This window comes from Typopeltis vanoorti, chromosome 19 (assembly GCF_054136105.1).
Source record: "Typopeltis vanoorti isolate ZY-2024b chromosome 19, IOZ_Tvanoo_1.0, whole genome shotgun sequence".
Classification (NCBI taxonomy): domain Eukaryota; kingdom Metazoa; phylum Arthropoda; class Arachnida; order Uropygi; family Thelyphonidae; genus Typopeltis; species Typopeltis vanoorti.
This window is the reverse complement of record NC_143567.1, coordinates 73,629,213-73,648,929: the sequence shown is the minus strand read 5'-3', so window position 1 is coordinate 73,648,929 and position 19,717 is coordinate 73,629,213. Positions and strand designations below refer to the sequence as shown.

Genomic DNA, 19,717 nt, shown 5'->3' with positions numbered 1-19,717 from the left:
ATTAATTGCACTGGACCAATTCAGATGAGCGCTGATGCGCTATGCACTTCTAAAATGTTACTATCATTTTATCTATGCAATCTTAAAATGTTCGTACATTTTAAGAGTGCATAGATAAAAAAGGCAACCATACAGTCAAATTGACAAATTTTTTAGCACAGGTTGCATAAGCCACACGACAGCATACCCAAACTAAATGGGCATGTGATGCCACTAGTCAACATGGTTTTGTGAAATGTAGGTCTTGTTTTAGTAATTGCTTTTTATAACAAAAGTGAAGCGGAAGTGGATAAAGGAAATAGCTATTCAGTGATACTGCTGGACTTTGCAAAGACATTTGACAGGATTCCGCATAAAACTCTGCTCCATAAACTGGAGCAAATGAAGATGAATGCAAAGCTGGTGATTTGGATTAGAGGGGTGGCTGGTGGGCAGATATCAAAGAGTGAATTAAGACATAGAGGAATTAAGTTGAGGCAAGTGACTAATGATATACTGCAAGGCACAGTATTTGGTTCTCTGCTGTTTAATTTGTACATCAGTGATATAGGCAATGTTACAGGGAAAATTCAGTTGTTTTCTGATGATGCAAAACTGGAAAGTCAATAGTCAATGAAGATGATGTAGATATCCTGTAGGATGACTTAAATAGACTGGCAGTATGGGCAAAGGTAAATGACTGCTGGTTTAATGTGGCCAAGTGTAAGGTGGTGTACTTTGGGAAGAAAAGGAGATGATCACAAGCTGTGTACTATATATATTGATGGAACTGAACTGCAGAAATTGATGAGGTGACGAATTTCAGGGAAGGAGGATTGTGGACAGGGAGTTGACATCAGATTACATACTGTGTTGAAGAACTGACAAGCAGGGATAGAAAATTTATTGCTCCCTTTTATAAGGCTTTAATAATGCCACACATGCGGCCTAATGCACACAGATCTGGTCACCTGGACTGCATGGAGATGAAGAAGTGGTGGAGAGGATTCAGAAGCAAGTAACAAAGATTATGGCAGGTCTATGGAATGCTCCCTATGAGATTCGATTGAAGGTATGTGGGCTTCAAAAACTAGCTGATAGGCAAAAATGAGGAGACATGATAGAAGCATATAAGGTATTAACAGGGGATTTTATACTATAGACTGTTTTTAGTTAGTACATTGCAATAATGAAGAGGAGAAGAGTAAACATATGAAAATTATGTAAGAGTATGGTTAGCAAGGATGTTAGGACTAGATTTTTTGCTTGGAGAGTGGTGAATGGGTTGCCAGAGGCGACTGTGAGCATTTTGTAAGTGAATGAGTTTAAGGGGAGAAGCATGATGGTGACTGTGTGAATAATGGGTTCTCCCACAATGAGTTTTCTGACTCCATGGAGATATATAATATTAATTTTTAATATTATTATATAAAATAAAAATTATGATTTTTCTTCCTGTCCTTTGTTCATACTTTCCATATGCGTTTAAAAAAGAGACAACACCACCAGCCAAATTTAGATCCTCTTAATTTAGACATACAAAATGAACCAGAACAATTTGCTGAAGTTAAAATACTATAAAAACAGTTGATGTTATAAATTTTCCTGAAATATTTACTCCAAGATGCATACATCTGATGAGCATTAAGATTTCCTGAATGAAATTTGACAAACCATGCCAGACTTATTATACCTTATTGTTATTTGTTGAACTGAGTCTAGAATTACAGAGCAGTTTTCACATGTGTAATATCAGAACACACCAACAAAAGCAAAAAAAAAAAAAAAAAAGCCATACAGGAAGTAATTCAGATATATCCTCATATTAGATGTCCTGAGTTCAGAGGGGATAAAGAAAGGGTACAAGGAAGAGTTAGAAAGGTTATATCAGGATTATGGAATGTAGGTTACAAGGACAGGTTGAGAGTACATGAACTGCAGACACTGGTAAACAGGAGAAAGAAGAGTGATATGTGATATTGACTTCTATATAAACTTCTATATATAAGGTCTATAAACTTCTTGAATGGGTGTTATAGGATACTGTCTGATGAAATTTTTTGTTATATGGAAGGTGGGGAGATAACACAGGGTATCCATAGAAGTTAAGTTTGTTTGTGGTTAAGAAAGGGGAAGAGTCAGATTTTTCTCTCAGAGTAGCAAGTGAGTGGAACAGTTTGCTTGTTGAAGTGGTGAGTGCATCTAGTGTGAATGAGTAACATATGACAGCTCATCTTCTTCACAAATTTGAAGAATATGGTAAGGTTAAAGTAAGGGATAAAAGGCAGAGCAGAGCAAGATTTGTTACCATGCTCTTTACTAATACATAGGGCACAGGCAGTACAGCCACAACAGGCAGTTTGAGCATGCCTATATTTCAGACATTTAAAGCATCTCAGTGGATTGGGGATGTATAGGCTAATAGGACAGTCAAAATATTCTGCTTTTACAAATGTTCGAGGTGTGGGTTGTTAAAAGGAAGGATATTTTGGTTAGAAACCAGATGACCATCACTATGTATCAGGGATATACCACATGCTTGTCATCCCTTGATCTTTAAGCTACGAACATATCTCCATATCTGGAACATCATGGAGATTCCATTCTGATATCTGAAGAGTTTAGTGTTTTATGAGATTACTGTATTTGCTATTCTGGCCATTGATGTTGCTTTCAGAAGTTTCTCTGAGTGCCTGACAATGTTTCAAAGGATCATCTAGAACATAGTCTGTTAACTGTTTTGGGAGATCCTGCCAGTCCTTCTAAACCCTTTTAAATGAAGAAGTGTGGCATTTTTCCCTATTGACTTTTCACATGTTGCATGGATGATGAGAAAAACTGGTATCATGTCTTTTGTCTCCTACTTCTGCTATTAAATGATGTACCTACAATATCAGTACTTCATTGGGACATTGTGAGGGCCCCTTAAAAATGTGAGGATGAAGGATTCACACTCAAGGGATTTTTTTATTCAGCACTAGAGCTCCCCACCCCCCACAGCACCACACATGGATGCCATTCACCAGCAAGCAATAAATGGGCTCAAAAATGAAATACCAGGGCTACCCTGGACACCATACTAGCACACAGCAAGCTTTGGACCCCCATCTTCAGACCATGGGGTAGGAGACTTACTGCAACACTGCTGGCTCTTGCAGGAAGCTGACTGAGCCTGGCCAGGTTTTCTGGTAGTCTTGTGCTACTTTGGTTAAAGTAGTGCCAAACTAGACTATAATCCCCCTTTCTGGATCCATTCATTGCACTGGTTGGCAAGCATAGTGGCAGAGAGTTGGATTCCAGTTATGGTGGTCTGGAAAATAAAATAAAAAAGATTTAGAAGTAGAGTGAAGACTAGAAAAGATGAGCAAAAGAGGAAGAACAAAAAAGGGCCAGCATCAATACAGGGAGTTCTCCTCCACCAAGAACAGGTACTCCACATAGAAGTCAGAATAATACTGAAAGGTCATACGCATTGTGATCACAAAGTCTTTGAATTTACCAAAGTCAGCACAGAGTGCCTTTGTTGATCATTTTCCGAGTTGTAGCCTGTGTTAATGAGAAGTAATACCCTGTGAGATTGTGTATTGTGCCCTTTGCAATTCCTGCAAAATGTATGTGCATCAAGTTTTGTTTCAAACTGTTAAGAAGTTCCATAAAAATGTTCAAGCTGTTAAAACATGCTTTCAAAGAGAAACCAAAGAGGAGAATTCAAAGAATGTGTGGTGCAGAACAAAGTAATTTTTCATGAAATTTCAGATTTATCATTAACTGCAGTTAGCTAGATGAATCTTATTTGGATCATGCTAATGCATTTGACAAAATCTGAATATACAACAGACTGTAGAATTAAAACTCTGCTTGCACAAGATCTTGAAAGGCCTTCATCCAGTAGCAGACAGAAAATGGCTGATGATGTGCAAGAAGCAATGTTAAGAAACCTAATAAGTATTTTTCATTTGCCCTCTTTATTCATTGCACTTGACAAAATTGAAGTATCACTGTAACTTGTTTTCTTTTTCCAAAACAAGTCTGCAATAAGTTAAGATGCGATGATATTATTATGATTGAAAAAATGTTTGCTGTTAAACGAATGAGAATGATCGTGTTATTTGTGACAAACTGATGGTGTTCGAGGAGTTATCGTGCAGTAGCACTTTTGTGAAAATCCAATGAGTGTGCTTGAATCATTCATAATTTTTGCTTGCCTAATTTTATACAAATGGTATGACTGAAGAGATCCTAATTTTTATTATTATTGACATCACTCTCATCCAGCCAGTGCAGAATTATTATTGTCAATCTGAATAATTTTGTTTACTGAAATAATTCAAATGAAATTAAAATTAAATCCCATAGCCATATTCTAATATGCATACCATAAATATCAAATTTTATTCAATTCCATCCAGCCAGAATCCTTACACACCTAGGAGAGTAAGGGTCATATGAATATTGTTTTTGTATTCACAGCACAAGCAATTATGTTAAAATCCTACTTCTTTCTAACATGATAACTAAATATGTAAGGAATTGACAGCATACACTAGAAATATAAATTAAATCAACTTTAATATATACTGTCCGATATTTCGGCAACGTCACGTTGCCATCTTCATGGGAACTTAACATAAAGACACGTGCACGAAGTACTACATAACAGCAAATGAGAAACGAAGCGAGGAAGCTACCGTTTTCCTAAAGTCCTGATAGTGCCTCCTGGTAGGCTATATCAGGTGTTCTTGGCCTTTGGGCTGAAGTTCTTCTGATATATGTTTCCCAAATTTGGGGCAGTCTCATGCATCCAAATTTATTAAGGTTTGGCATGTTCCTAAGGGCTGAGGCTGATTCCATGAATAGTCTTTCATATTTGAACTTGCTGCGGTGTATTACTGTGACTTTCTTCCACCTTATTCTGTGGCAAATATCCAGAGCATGGTCTGCAAGCCCAGAGTAGCTTCGTTACGTGGATGATGAGTTCACTATTTGGCCACATGGCTCAGACTCACTCCACTCCTTCCTAACACACTTAAACAACCAACACCCCAGAGTCCAGTTCACCTTAGAAAAAGAGGAAAACAACACTCTCCCCTTCCTAGACACTTTAATCACCCGCCAGCTTGATGGATCTTTGGTTTTCTCTGTTTACAGAAAACCCACCCATACTAGCAGATACATTCACCAGCAATCCCACCATCCCCCCTTACAACAATATGGGGTTATAAAAACACTATATAACAGGGCAAAATTAATCTGTTCAGATGACAAGGCCCTAACTACCGAACTAAACCACATCCACAACACTTTCTTAGCCAATGGCTATAACCCCCAAAAAATCCAAAAAATACTAAAACCAGTAAACCACTTGTTCTTTCTTGTATCCACTTCTCTCACATCTTAATGGTACCATGATGATATCATCCAAAGATACAGAAGACATCTTACATCAATCTTTCTTTTCCATTATTGTAGACACAACTAAGCAAAAATGACCTCATACAATATCATGGACTGCTCATAGCATGGTTGTTTTATCTTTCGCCAGAAGCACATCAGAAAAATACTCGATAGCCTTGATACTAATGTTGTGTCCCATTTTACGATTTTTATTCTATTTTATAATTTCCGCTTATCTATGTTCAACTATTATCTACGCAAGAGATATCACCAAAATTTTTTACTAATACTTAAGTTATTTCTCCCCTTAGTACCCCTAATATTTGTATTTATACTGCGCCTTTTGGGATATTTAGTTTGAGATATTATATACAAAAACAAGGAGAAAGAACTCAAATATGTCTGAAAGTGAAACAATGTTGCAGTCGTGACACTTTATCTCGTTTCTTAACACATTAATTTCCCGCGTGATTAGGTTCGTAATTTTTCAAGTGAGTGGTGCATTGGACAGCAATTTCACACAACTGTTTTATCATTGGACAAAAAGTTTATTAAAAACTTTAACATGGTACAATTCAATTTTTGTTATTACTCAATTCAATGCTAAACTAAATACTTACAAACTAACATTAACTTATTACAAGTAATTAGGCTATGATCCTATAATGGGTATTACAATCATGCCGCCATAACAATTCAACACATAACTTCATATGACATGGCCATATAAGATCAATTCACACTATTTAACTATCCAAACTTAAGTAGCTTAACTAAACCATATACTGCACTAACACATAACTATGACATTTAAACTTCCTTATACAATATAATAGACATGCAAAATTCTCAGGAAACTAAATTTTTCATATAACATTAACACTAGCCAGCTTACTTTTAATATATTCTGTCAGATACTAAAGTCCTAGTATAAATTTTCCTTGGTCACTTCAACAGTTCCGTATTAGAATAATGATACCTATTACAGACAAATTTTAGTTAACATTAGATATATTTTACAGTACCTTTCTTTCTTGAGTTTTTCATATGGGCCTTTACCTTTTTCTGATTGAACTAGCTTGGTATAACCTCTCCGATAATCTGCTACTCCTACGTTCCTTTTGGAATTGAACTATGCTTACACGGTCTTAAACTTTCGTAATTCAGGACACATTTTGAATCATCTATATGACGGCTGTGCAACTCGCGACGTGGATATCGATATCTTTATAGCTTTCCCTTTCTAGTGGTTGTCACTGAAGTTGAAACACAAAGAATATGTTTCCTTTTCTTTGACTCTATGACATTCTTCGCTTCTTACATAGGAAATCCGGAATCGAAATCCCGCTCACTTTTGTTTCCATGTTGTGACGACGGAGATATAACCCCAATCTCCACTCAGGAAAACCGCGTGAAACCTATGCCACGGAGCTCGTAGAGAACTCCTCTGGAACAGAACCAAAACAAAAACCAAAAAGCCCTATGGGGGGAGGGGTTCCAACCCTTTTATACCTGCTCTCCTAACGGCACCTTTTTTAACTTCTTTTCTCCCCCCCTTCTTGATTTTACTTCACCAACCAATTAGGGTGGCGTTTTTCTGCCAAACATCCTTTGGTCGGCGAGCCAAACGATGTCTCAATCCAGGAATCGGCCCTAAGCGATTTTCTGTTGTTTTTCTTGTGCTAGCCTCTAACTTAATCCCCTTTCCAAACTTTTTTTTTTCTATGAATTCACTTAATATTTTAATCTCTAACCTCTCACATACCATCTCTTATGACTAATCCTTTTCTGTCTTATTTATTTAAATTTTCTCTTTTAAATCATATCACAATATTAATATATTCTTTCTTTTGTTAGTTAGTTTAACAAACACCTTTATTTTTTATATATTTTATTGGATGCAAGAATCTTTCTTTTAATTAATTCAACTATTATCTTTTATGCAGGGTTTTTAATTTATTTTATTTATTCTTCATGTTACACCATGATAGCTGAGAATTCTATATTCTTAAGATATCAGGGTGTAACACTAACAAGTCTCAGGATCAAATTTCTTTCCAGTTATACTAAAAGCTTGCACTCAGATCTAACACCCATCCTATATCAACTCTAAGCTGTCACTCATCTGGCATCTACTGGATGTAATACAGAAGACAGCCAGCCTATCTCTAAAAAGGGAGATAAAAGTCAGATGTTAAATTATCATCTCATTGCCCTGACTTCAGTACTTCTGAAAGTGATGGAGAAGGTCATCAACAACCAACTTTTTGCAATCCAGATACTTATCAGTTAATTAGTAATCATCAATGTGGATTCTAACACTCTTTCTCTACAGAAGACCTCCTCATTAACCTTATCCACTTTTGGACACAGGCTATGGAAAGATGTAGAGAAAAGTATATGATCATTTTTGATATATCCAAAGCATTCGATCCTTTCTGATGAATTGGTTGGCTTGTGGTTTATTGGTGCAAGGGCAGCAAAGGCCATACTGTGCTATTACAAAGATTACAGCAGCACACAAGATAATAAAAAAATAACATGTACAAGAAAACATTCTAAAAATTGAGCAATGCTGTATCTATAATACATGTAAACTGCATTTATGATCAAATTCTTTTGTATAAATTAATTCTTTATAAAAAAAGATTATAAACAATTTCTCAGAGTCTAATAAGATCTGTATAAGTGTATATGGTTTAGCCATAGTAACAACTGCATTTCTCTCTTGAGTGAAGTACTACCAGAACATGACATATGGTAAGAGAGAAGTGTCACATTGTTTGCATATGCGGGTCATCAACCCTCGATAGATAAAAAAGTGTATGATGACTGATCTAAGCAAATATGTCAGTCATTTCATTCATTCTTATCTACTTAGGGCAAATACAACTTTCTCTATTAATTTATTAAATAATAATACGTGTAGAAATTTATGATAACTAAAATATATATGTAAAGTAACGAAAAAGTGTATTATAAATAATTGTATACGTAAGAAAGAGCTGATTAAGTAGCTCAAATATTCTGTTTATTCTTATTTGTGAAAATTTAATGTTATGTAATCACTTATGTAAGAGTAGAGCGTTGTATTACATTAGCGAAATGTTTACGTTCATGCGTTGTCATGGAGACGCATGAAATAAACAAGCACGAGTCGAAGAGTGTGTGACCTTGGAACCAGAAAGGAGAAAGGGAGGCAATAAGAATTTTATAGAAAGAAAAGGAAAGAGTTTTGCAGAGCCTGAAGGAAAGTAGGATATAAGCAAGGAAGTGAAAGAAAATTGTAAATTCTTTAGGGCAGAAATTCAAGAGCATAGTGTTTAGAAGTAAGCAAGAAACGTAGTGAATCTTATACTCAGCTGCAAGTGAAATCAGCTGTTGTTATAGAGGAAAATTGATGTCGTAATCAGATAAATAAAGAACTGGACATTCAATGGGAAATTCTGATTAGTTCCAGTTAATTTAGGATTACGTCTTAATTCTATGTTGCCCTGAGAAGAATTATAATGAATTTAACTAGTTGCAGGAAAGTAAACAAGGAAGGATATCAGTACCTTATTGCTGTTTTTTTTAGAGTAGTGAAGCGTGATTAACAGTAGTTCAGTTAAAACGTTGGAGGATTTTTATTAATGTGCTCCGCTAGCGTAAAATAGTTAATTCATAAGTGTGCTCACAATAAATTGATGTATTGAGGATTGTATCTGGTAAGAGTAGTCATACATGTTTGTTTATTCTAACATTAGCTATAACGTATCTTCGAAGTTCAAAGTCCGAAATAAGATTGCTTGGAATATTGTCTACCTTGATTAGTGCCTGCTGTGAATTTAAACATTAAGTACAGCTGATAGATATGTGGAGACTGATCAAATGAGAAGTTTTGTTTTATTAACTTGAGTTAAGAAGGCATGTGATTTTAAAGCTGTGAATTGTATGTGAAAGTTTAGAACATTGAATTGGCATGAGTGACTTAGCAAGATGTATTAAGTTGATTGTATTGTTTAATTTAAAAGCAGAATTCTTGTATTTGTTATATATCATATATTAAATGTTTTATTTTGTTAATCTAAATATTGTGTTTGCCTGAATTCCTTTTTATTGCACCGTTCATAAAAAATTCGAATCTCGCAGATGCCCCAAGTAGAATAGTAAATAATTCAGCCTAAATAAATGAATGGACTGCTAGCTAATTTAAGAATTAATCCTACTATTTTATATAGACTAATCTAAAAATAGGGTGGCGCAGTATAATTATAAATTTCCCTACTTTTGGATCGGTGATCAATTTGCAATTAGTTGTTTTATTAATAAGAGTGACTTGAAACAAGATGGCGTATTAGAACACAACATGAAAATAGAACATCACGACAGTAACAACTGCATTTCTCTCTTGAGTGAAGTACTACCAGAACATGACATATGGTAAGAGAGAAGTGTCACATTGTTTGCATATGCGGGTCATCAACCCTCGATAGATAAAAAAGTGTATGATGACTGATCTAAGCAAATATGTCAGTCATTTCATTCATTCTTATCTACTTAGGGCAAATACAACTTTCTCTATTTAGTTTCTATGCAAGACTAGACATAGACAGCCAATGCTTAATTTCATGCAACTTATTTATTTTTTAGTGCTTACTGTCAGGATGAATGTCACTGAATAATTAATATTGCTCTTATTAACTGTGTCTGTATAGGAGATTAGCAAACAGTATGTGGACAAAATATGAACTGACTCAGAACTGTATCGGCAGTCACACTTCCCTTGATTCCAATCTAGCTGGATATCCACAGCACAACTGAACATCAAAATTAAGTAGATTCATGTGCTAAAATAATTGTAGATCATCATAAAACACTGGATATGGGTCGTACATAGGAGAGATGTCCAGTAAAGAACTTTTTATAACACAGACTTCTGGTAGTAGCTTTCTTTTCGTGACCAGAAAATTCGGCATAAACATTTTCACTGTGGGAAAATTCGCCATAAGACATTTTGCATTATTTTTGTAAATCATCAATGGACGATAAAGGGTATTATAAATCCATTAAAAAGGAAAATCTTTATTAAGATTAATGTCAGTGATACATAACATAATGAAATCATTCAAAAATTAATTAAAATTCAAATTAAAAGAGATGCTGCGTAATAATTAACTTTTTGCTGCGGATCATCAATTCAACAAATTCATCAGTAACATCGTTCATTGAAAAAAATGCAAATGCTGTGAGGCATTTAATTTTCATGTTGAATTCAGCATCTGTTTGATAGCGTAACTTCAAACCAATGGCAACAATTTTGCGATAAAGATTTTGTGCCATATGAAATAAACAACCTGTTATAGTTGTTGACGTAAATGTGTTAGAAAAAGCATTGATAGTTGCTTTCTCAAAGTCAACTATTAATGTTTCAGGATCTAACGATGAATGTAAGCACTTTAAGGCAGCGCTTCCCAAACTGTGGGCAGCGAGTTTTGTTGAGGGAGCCCGTGAAATAATGAAAGCAAATGTAAAATGTTTTAAGACTCGGTAGATTTTTTTTAAATCTTAAAAGAAATATATTTAATTTTTATTATTTATTATTTGTCCTTTTTAATATTTTAATGAAAAAAATCATACATTGGTGTTAGTTCACAAATTTTGCTTCTTGCGTATTTCGGCGATTAATGAATATTAGTAAATATATGCTTATTCATATAAGATTCATTTCAAAGGTATCGATAAGAAGCACAAAAAAGCTTACAAACATAAAATCTCGAATATAAATTGTATTGAATATAAATACAATACATATTTAATATGTCTATATTACGATTTTTTTTTCTATGGGGGGGGGGCGTGAAATATTTTAATTTTTTCAAAGGGGGCCTTGGCATCCATAAGTTTGGGAAGCACTGCTTTAAGACACTGAATAATCTGCTGTAAGTTAATTCTGATTTGCCAGGAACAAAGCAAAAAGCCATCATGGAATCCTTAGGGATCTCATGCCAATCCCAAGCCTGGATAAAGGGGGAAGGTCGGTCAGATGAGTCGATGCTCTGACTGTAAAGAAAAAACACTATTGTTATGTGATGCCTATACAATCAACAGCTTCAACAAGCCGGCTCAGACGACGCCAGGATCAACATGGTCTGCGATTCCAGATTCCAATCGAGCAATCAGGGTGGAGTGGTGTGTGTGCCTCTTCATCAGGGTCAGCCTCTGAGCATTGCTGCTTAAAAACTTCGATTGTACGAAAAATATTTTCAAATTGTTTCTGTGAAATCTCTTTTGGCTGACTATCAGCGGTTAAATTTTCTTCATATTCTTTGGGATCTTCCCACTGTGCATCTAAATTTAGCAGGTCGGAATCACTCAATTCTTCAAAATGAGATTTAATCAACTCTTGGGCATTATCATTGTCAATCTCATCAAAACCCAGTTCACACTCGATATTGGCAATTTCCTCAACAACATTATCCATTTCATTTGAAAAGCTTCCAAATGGCTCGCATATGCTAGCAGTAATTTCATTCCAAGATTGATGAATATTTTCAATAGCAGATTTAACATTAATTTTTTCCAGAATTCTACTAATGTCATAGAATTCTCACCAGATATTGCCTGTTTAAATGTTCTTCTCAGGTAGTATGCCATAAAGGTTGTGATAATCCCCTGGTCCATAGTTTGTATGAGAGAAGTTGTATTTGGCAGTAAATATTTGGAACATAGTATATATAGTGTACATGGAAGTAGTGTAGTATGCCATTAAAAATAACTTTGCAAAATGTTTTAAATCGGTAGCTAAATCATTTCATTCTGGAGAGTGATTTTTTAAAATAGTTAGCCATAAAAATGTATAGATAGAAAATTTTTAAAATCTGTAACATTTATTTTTAAGATGTATACAGGCGCACTAATCGAATTTGGATATTGAAAAAAAAAAAAAAATGACGCACCAATCGAAAACACACTAATCGGGGTGCATTAATCGAGGGATTACTGTATTATCAGTAGGAACATCGAATGTATGGACACTTTGAATGGCAGGAAAACTAGAATTACTTCGCGAGGAAATGAAGAGATATCGGTGTGATGAAGATAAATAGATGAGAAGTCATATGGTCATGGCATGACACCAAGCATGAAGCAGGTGTTGGTTTCCTTCTTAACAAAAAAGCTAGAAAATCACTCTCAGGCTACAAATCAATCAATGAATGAATCATAGCAGCAAGATTTCAAGCAAAACCATTTAATATATCAATAGTCCAGATATATGCACCCACATCTGACAGCAAAGATGAGGATAGTGACTTATTTTACAAATATCTGACAGAGACAATAGAAACAATACCAAAGCAAGATGTACTAATTATTGAAAGAGATTGGAATGCCAAAGTCGGAATATATAATGATGGCTGGGAAAGAGTCATGGGAAAATATGATTTCGGAGAAAGAAATGAGGTGAAAAACATTAGAATTTGCTGTGGACCACGATATGATGATCTGTAACACAAGATTCGCAAAAGGATTGTAGAAAATGGACGTGGCAATCAAATGATGGGTAAAACCAAGAACATGATTGATATGATTATGATTAAAAGAAGATGGATAACATCAGCACAGCAGTGTTGAACTTTTCAAGGATATAGATTCAGATCATAGTTTAGTGATTGCAAACATCAAGTTGAAATAAAAAAAGTAAATATAAACCCCATCGTCAGAAACGAAGAGACCAAGAATAAGTGAAGCAGAAATAGGAAGAAGGTACAGAAGAGTGTTAGGGGAGAAACTTAGAAGTGTGGACAAAGAAAACAATAGAATCTAAGAGTGAAAGGAGTAATGAAGGTGCAGTTAAAGAAACAGTACCAGAAGAAGAAAAGATCAAGAAGAAATGGATTAGACAAGAAACACTGAAGTTAGTAGAGGAGAAAAGAATGTTGAAGATAAAAAGGGATACACCAGAACAAATAGAGGACCAATACAGAAGAAAGTAATGAGGTGAAAAAAGCAGTCAGCCGGATAAGATGAAATGGTTAGAAACCTAATGCAATAATATAGAATAGTACTATGGAGAGCATAAAACTAGGGAGGTGTACAAAATGATTAGAACCATTAATAGAAGGTGGCAATCAAAACAGAACACTGTTAAAGATGAAAAAGGCAAAGTATTGATGAATAAAGATAAAATTGTACAGCGATGGACAAGATACTGTAGTGAGTTATATGAAAAAATCTAGATTTAGATAGCATTGGGAAACTGACTGAATAGAAGCAAATATACCACCAGGTAATGGGAATGATATGGAATCGCTCAATTGGTATCACGGACCTTGTTGATCCGGCATGTTGTAGCTGTCGATCGTATATGCATTAGATAACAATTGTGTTTTTTTCTTTACAGACAGAGCATCGAGACGCATCTGACCAAAAATGTCTTGCGCTGTAAATGTTTATGACGAATTTTCCTAGAACCCTTTCTTTTATAAGTGCAAACTGGATGGAATGCAGCTCAGCAGTACAGTTACTGAATTCAGGTATAATTTGAACGGAAACAACAAGATCTGGAAAACAGAAGTACAATCAACAGAGGTCTAAGCATCTGTATAGATGTAAGAAATAGGAGTACTTTGCTTTGTTAGTATGTGTAGGCAGATTGATGATGGAGAAAGCAACTTCCTTATCTGGCAGAGTAAGAGGCTGCATGATGAACCTGCCATGGAATTCACTGTCATGTTCAATGCACACGATACTGCCTACATTTATGCCGACAGATTGTATAATCTCTTTTCCATGCAATGGGCAAATGGCAGGTTTCTGTAAAACTGAATGACTGAATGTAGGGAAAAAATATTAGTCAACATTATTTTTAAGGCATAGTTAAGTGACACTCTTTCCATTGAAGGGATAGAGCAGAAGGGAACTGGCAAACAGTATGCAGACAAAGCACAAGCTGATCTAGCAACTGTGTTGGCATTCACACTTCCCTTGACTTCATGGGAGTGAAAACCACTCAGTATTAAAAAGATGTTTATCTAGTCATTCAAATAAACTGAGCATAAGGGGTAAAACACAAACTGAAGTGTCAAAATAATTCTTTCCTTTACCTAAGCTTTACACTGTTTCAGGAGGTGCTCTTCTTTACAAATGGTTGGCTGTATCCGTAGGTTTAGTAAAGTTCTATTTAGGAGGATTTTGATGAATTTGAGATTCTCAGTCTGAAAATGATTCAAATAAGCCGTCATGGCTCTAATTGTTTCTTCAGTGAAGATAAAATGTGCTGTATTTCTATTTAAGTCATTAAAGATGCAGGAATCCTACTGTATAATGGCATTATGGATTCGGTTTACTGTGGTGTTTGCATAATTAAATTCTTGACAATTTATATTATATATATTTATGTATTTTTACGTTTTTCTTAATGCATTGGAGTTGAATTAATGAATAAGTTATGATAATACCTGGAAAATAAATCTGTGCAATGCTTGGAAGTACAGAGAAACTTGATTTATAATTTAGTTCTAAATCTCTTTAAGTAGTAATTCCTTCCTTTATCTAAGCTTTACACTGTTTTATGAAATATTCTTCTTTACAAATAGTTGGCCTAATTTGCTGTATGTCATTCACTCATGTATTCAACACAAAATACGAGGCTAATCTTCTTGAATGGCAGTCAGTCTCAAGTAGAGTAATGTGGGCAAATACGAGAATGGGGAACTGGACAATGAGACTTATTTGTGCCTATGGTCCCACAGAAGGTTCTACTAAGGTAGAAGTGGAGGAATTTTTTGAGGCTTTAGAAAAAGCAACTGACACAATGAAAAAGGAAAAGTTGGTCCTTGTTGGGGATCTAAATAGCAGAGTAGGAAATGATTGTGAGACATACAAAAATATTTTGGGAAAATTTGGAGAAAAGAGCAAAGCTAATAATAATGGCAAATATCTGCTGGATTTCTGCTCAGGACATGGACTTGTTATTACTAACACCATGTTCCAACATAAAAATGTGCACAAATTCACATGGAAAGAAGAGTCTCATTGACTATGTTATTGTTGATAGTGATGTTTTCTCCCTGGTGCAGGACACCAGGGTGTACAGAGGATTTGAAATTGGAAGTGATCACTATTTAGTCCTGAGCAGGATAAAATTGAATTTCATATTGAAAAGAAAAACATGTAAGAAAGTTTTAAAGCGAATAAAAGTTGAGCAGCTCTCAGATGTGAACTGTAGACTAAAATACACAAAGATTATTGAAGAAAAAATGAAAGAGTTTGAGAACAGGAATCAAAACTTGGAGATTCAGTGGCAAACTCTGAAGAAAACATTGATTGATTCTGCCAGAGAGGCATGTGGCGAGGTTGTGTGCAAGGATAAAAAAATCAGAACTCCCTGGTGGACACAGGAAGTTAAAGAGGCAGTGAAGGAAAAGAGGAAAGCTTATCAAAAGTTCCTGGCAAATAAGTCAGCTTTTATTCTTACAGAATACAGAGACAAATGTAAGAAAGCTAAACAGTGTGTAAAACTAGCTAAACAAAAGTCATGGGAGGACTTTGGCAAGAATATAGAAAATAAATATCAAGAAGGTGGCAAAATATTCTGGAGGTTGTTGATTAAGCTTAGGAATGGAGGAAAGAGTGCTGTAAAAGGAATTAGAGATGATAAAGGTGACATGAAAACAGGAGAAAAAGATATCCTTGAAGTATGGAGTAATTACTTTGAAAAACTGCTAAATGAAACAAGCAGTGATGACAGCACAGTGATAAAAAACACTGACCAGGCATGCAGTCAGGAATACATATCCATACTTGAAGTAGAAAAAGCCATCAAAGGCTTGAAATGTGGAAAGGCAGCAGGAGTAGATGATATTCGACCAGAAATGCTGAAGCATGGTGGTATAAGAGTCTTACAGTGGCTGCACTGCATAGTTCAGAAAGCCTGGACAGAGGGACGAATTCCTGATGATTGGAGTAGAGCTCTCATAGTACCCATATATAAAAAGGGAAATAAAACTGAATGTGAGAATTACAGAGGTATTTCCCTACTGAGTGTTCCTGGCAAGATCTATGCAAGTATACTTGAGAAACGGTTGAAAAGAATTGTGGAAGAAAAGCTTGGTGAAGAACAAGCTGGATTCAGGCCAAGTAGAGGCTGTCAGGATCAGATCTTCACTTTACGACAAATAGTCGAGAAAGCATGGGAATATAACAAAGATCTGTATTTAAGTTTTGTCGATTTGGAAAAGGCATATGACAAGGTGCCAAGAGAGAAGCTATTCAATACGCTGCAGTTATATGGTGTCAATGGGGCATTATATCAAGCAATACTTAGTCTTTATTTGAGTTGTAAGTCAGCAGTTAGAATTGAAGGAAGTACAGGAAGATGGTTTAATGTTAAATCTGGTGTGAGACAAGGATGTACATTATCCCCTCTGTTATTCATTATCTATATGGATCACATTATGAAGGAATGTGGTATTAAACCTCATATCAAAATTGGAGATGTTAATGTCAGCTCTTTGCTTTATGCAGATGATGTTATACTTCTAAATAAATCCGCTACAAGTCTGCAAGATTCTCTGACTAAATTGAATAGCTGTTGTAATAGATATGGTATGAAGGTCAGCAATAAAAAGACAAAAACAATGAAAATAGGCAGAATCATTGAAAATGTCAACTGTGTTGTGAATGGAGAACCTGTGGAACAAGTAAAACATTTCAGCTACTTAGGCACGATTTTTACTGAAGATGGTAAATTAAATATAGAAATAGACAACAGAATCAGCAAAGCTGGTATGGTGGGAAGTCAATTGAATAAATTCATATGGAATAAAAAAGAAATTAGTCGGAAAACTAAATTAGCTGTATACAAGACAGTGTTCAAACCAGTTTTAACTTATGGATCTGAGAGCTGGGTCAGAAGTAAAACAGTTGACCAAAGACTAGAGACCGCAGATATGAGAGTCCTGAGAAAGATTAGAGGCGTGAACAGATGGCATCAATGGCAATATCATATTAAAAATGAGGATATTAGGTAAGAACTTGACATTGTCAGCATCCAGGAATGTGTTAGCAGAGCTAATCTCAGGTGGTATGGTCACTTAAATAGAATGGGAGAGGAAAGATTAGAAAAACAAGTGTTCTCTGCCAGGTTGGCAGGAAAACGACCCAGAGGAAGACCAAGATATAGGTGGATTGATACGGTACAAAGTGCCTTAGACGATAGAAATATAAGATCTGATAATGTTGGAGTCTTGACAAGTAACAGACTGATTTGGAGGAAAATTGTAGATAGGAAGTTAGTAATGATGTAATTTTTTCATGTAGTACTGTCATATCCTGTACACCCCTTGAGGGTACATGGCAGGAATTTGATGATGATCTCTTTAAGTATTACTTCCAGTACTTCCAAGCCTTCATGGAGTCTGAAGACTCATCACAGGAGTGAAAACTACTCAGCATTAAAAAGATGATTATCCATTCATTTAAATAAACTGAGCATATGGGATAAAATGTACAATGAAATATAAAAATAATTCCTTCCTTTATCTAAGCTTTATACTGTTTTATGAAATATTCTTCTTTACAAATAGTTGGCCTAATTTGCTGTATGTGATTCACTCATGGTAGCAAATATGCTTTCTTGAGTGAATAGCATACCTGTTTTCCAACTAACAGGCTGAAGGTTCAAAATCCTACTGCGAGCTGGGATGTGTCACTTCCAAAGTGAGACCATACCCCCCCCCCCCCTTCCACACACATACATATACTGAAGAACTGTAGCTTGGAAAAGTCTGTCTCTCATTTCTAGAGCAGGGTCAAAAATCGATTGCTTTCCAAGAAAAAACTAGTATGTATCATACTCTGTTAAATTTATTAGCAATATGCAAAAAGGGTAAATAAGTAAAAATATTTCAACTTATATCAAATTTATTTACAGAAAAAATTATTTATTTACAAAAGAAAATAAGTAGGTAACTACATAATTAAAATTTAATTTTCACTGTCTGAATGTATGAAAAGTTCATTGTACTCTGGTTCTGTAATTTCTTCCGGTATATCGTCATATAAATTGTATTAGTTTTCTCCATCAGATTTAGCATCGATTTCGTCACCATTGTAAACAAAATCATCTTCCGTGCCATCTAATTTGTTAGCACATTTTTTCAAAAATTTTATTACTGTATCTGGTTTTATTTCGCGAAAACTAGTTTGCCAATCGCGAACTAGTTTTTCGTTTACTCCGAACTGATGTACAGCAACACAGTTAGTATTTTCTTTTGCAAATTTAATCACTTTGAACTTAAAACTCACATCATATTTCATTCTTTAAAAGGAGCCATTGCACTTTAGTTCACTATTGGTCAACTGGTCAATACGAAAAAGAAATTTTCCGAGTCGACTTATACTATAAAAACTCAAATAAACTCAAAAAAGTTTCAATATCGACTTATACGCCAGGTCGACTTGTATGCTGGAATATACGATATATATATATATATATATATTTTTTTTTTTAAGAAATAAATCATAGTGATCAGCATATTTAATTTTGGATGCTATCTTTAATAAATTCCCTGTAATCTATTATCACCTAGTTAGTGAATTTAAGCATACAAAAACAAGTCAATGCTCTACTTAGCCATAGTTTATGAACACCTGTATTAATATGATGAATAGTCTATTCACTATGATTCAAAAAGTAGTAATAAAATATATACATTCAGTTATCGTGATCAGTCAGTCCATACTTTGTTTTAATATTTATGCACAGTTATGCACAAAACTGATGATATCAAAATAGCATAAACAATGAATAAAAATTCAGTTATATATATTACTTGAAACTACACAAACACAATGAAGAAACATACTGCATTTAAAAGGAATTCAGATATACAGACAAACAGGGAAAGAAAGAGAACAGACAGAATATTAACGTTAAGTACAATCACCAAAGAACACACCAAGTGAATGAAAGACAGACATGCAGAAAGCAAAAGAAATACTGTATTAGTAGTGACTGCTGCATACTCACAAGATACTGAGTAGTGCTAAGTGGGATGTATGATTGCAAGCCTTTATGGATCTGAAGATAAAAAAACTTTTATAAGAATGATTAAATTGTTCTTTATTAATATGATTAATATGTGAATGCAAAAATAAACATGCAATTTCAGTTTATATTTTCTGTGCTGAAGCTAAAGATAGGAAAATTAGGAAGAAAATTAAAAATAAAGTTAAAATTCAGGTATAAGAAACAAGGTGTATAATAAGAATGTGCTCGGGAAAGTTAATCGTTATACAGAATGAAATACCACCCTTGAAGATACACACTAGGGGTGTTATTTCCATTATAAAAGAAATA

General features: G+C 34.8%; 1 protein-coding gene across 3 annotated transcripts in view; it reads right to left on the bottom strand.

The window, feature by feature from the left end:
• The window catches only part of LOC150096246 (afadin-like), a 512,466-nt gene that overhangs the window by 50,426 nt on the left and 442,323 nt on the right, over positions 1 to 19,717 (bottom strand). For 2 of the 3 annotated variants that reach the window (XM_090409377.1, XM_090409379.1), the window contains one exon: positions 19,388 to 19,438. The exons of the other annotated variant lie outside the window; for it this stretch is intronic. In XM_090409377.1, the coding sequence (XP_090265503.1) occupies positions 19,388 to 19,438 (51 nt within the window). The remainder of the gene's footprint in view (positions 1 to 19,387; positions 19,439 to 19,717) is intronic. 3 annotated transcript variants of the gene reach the window in all.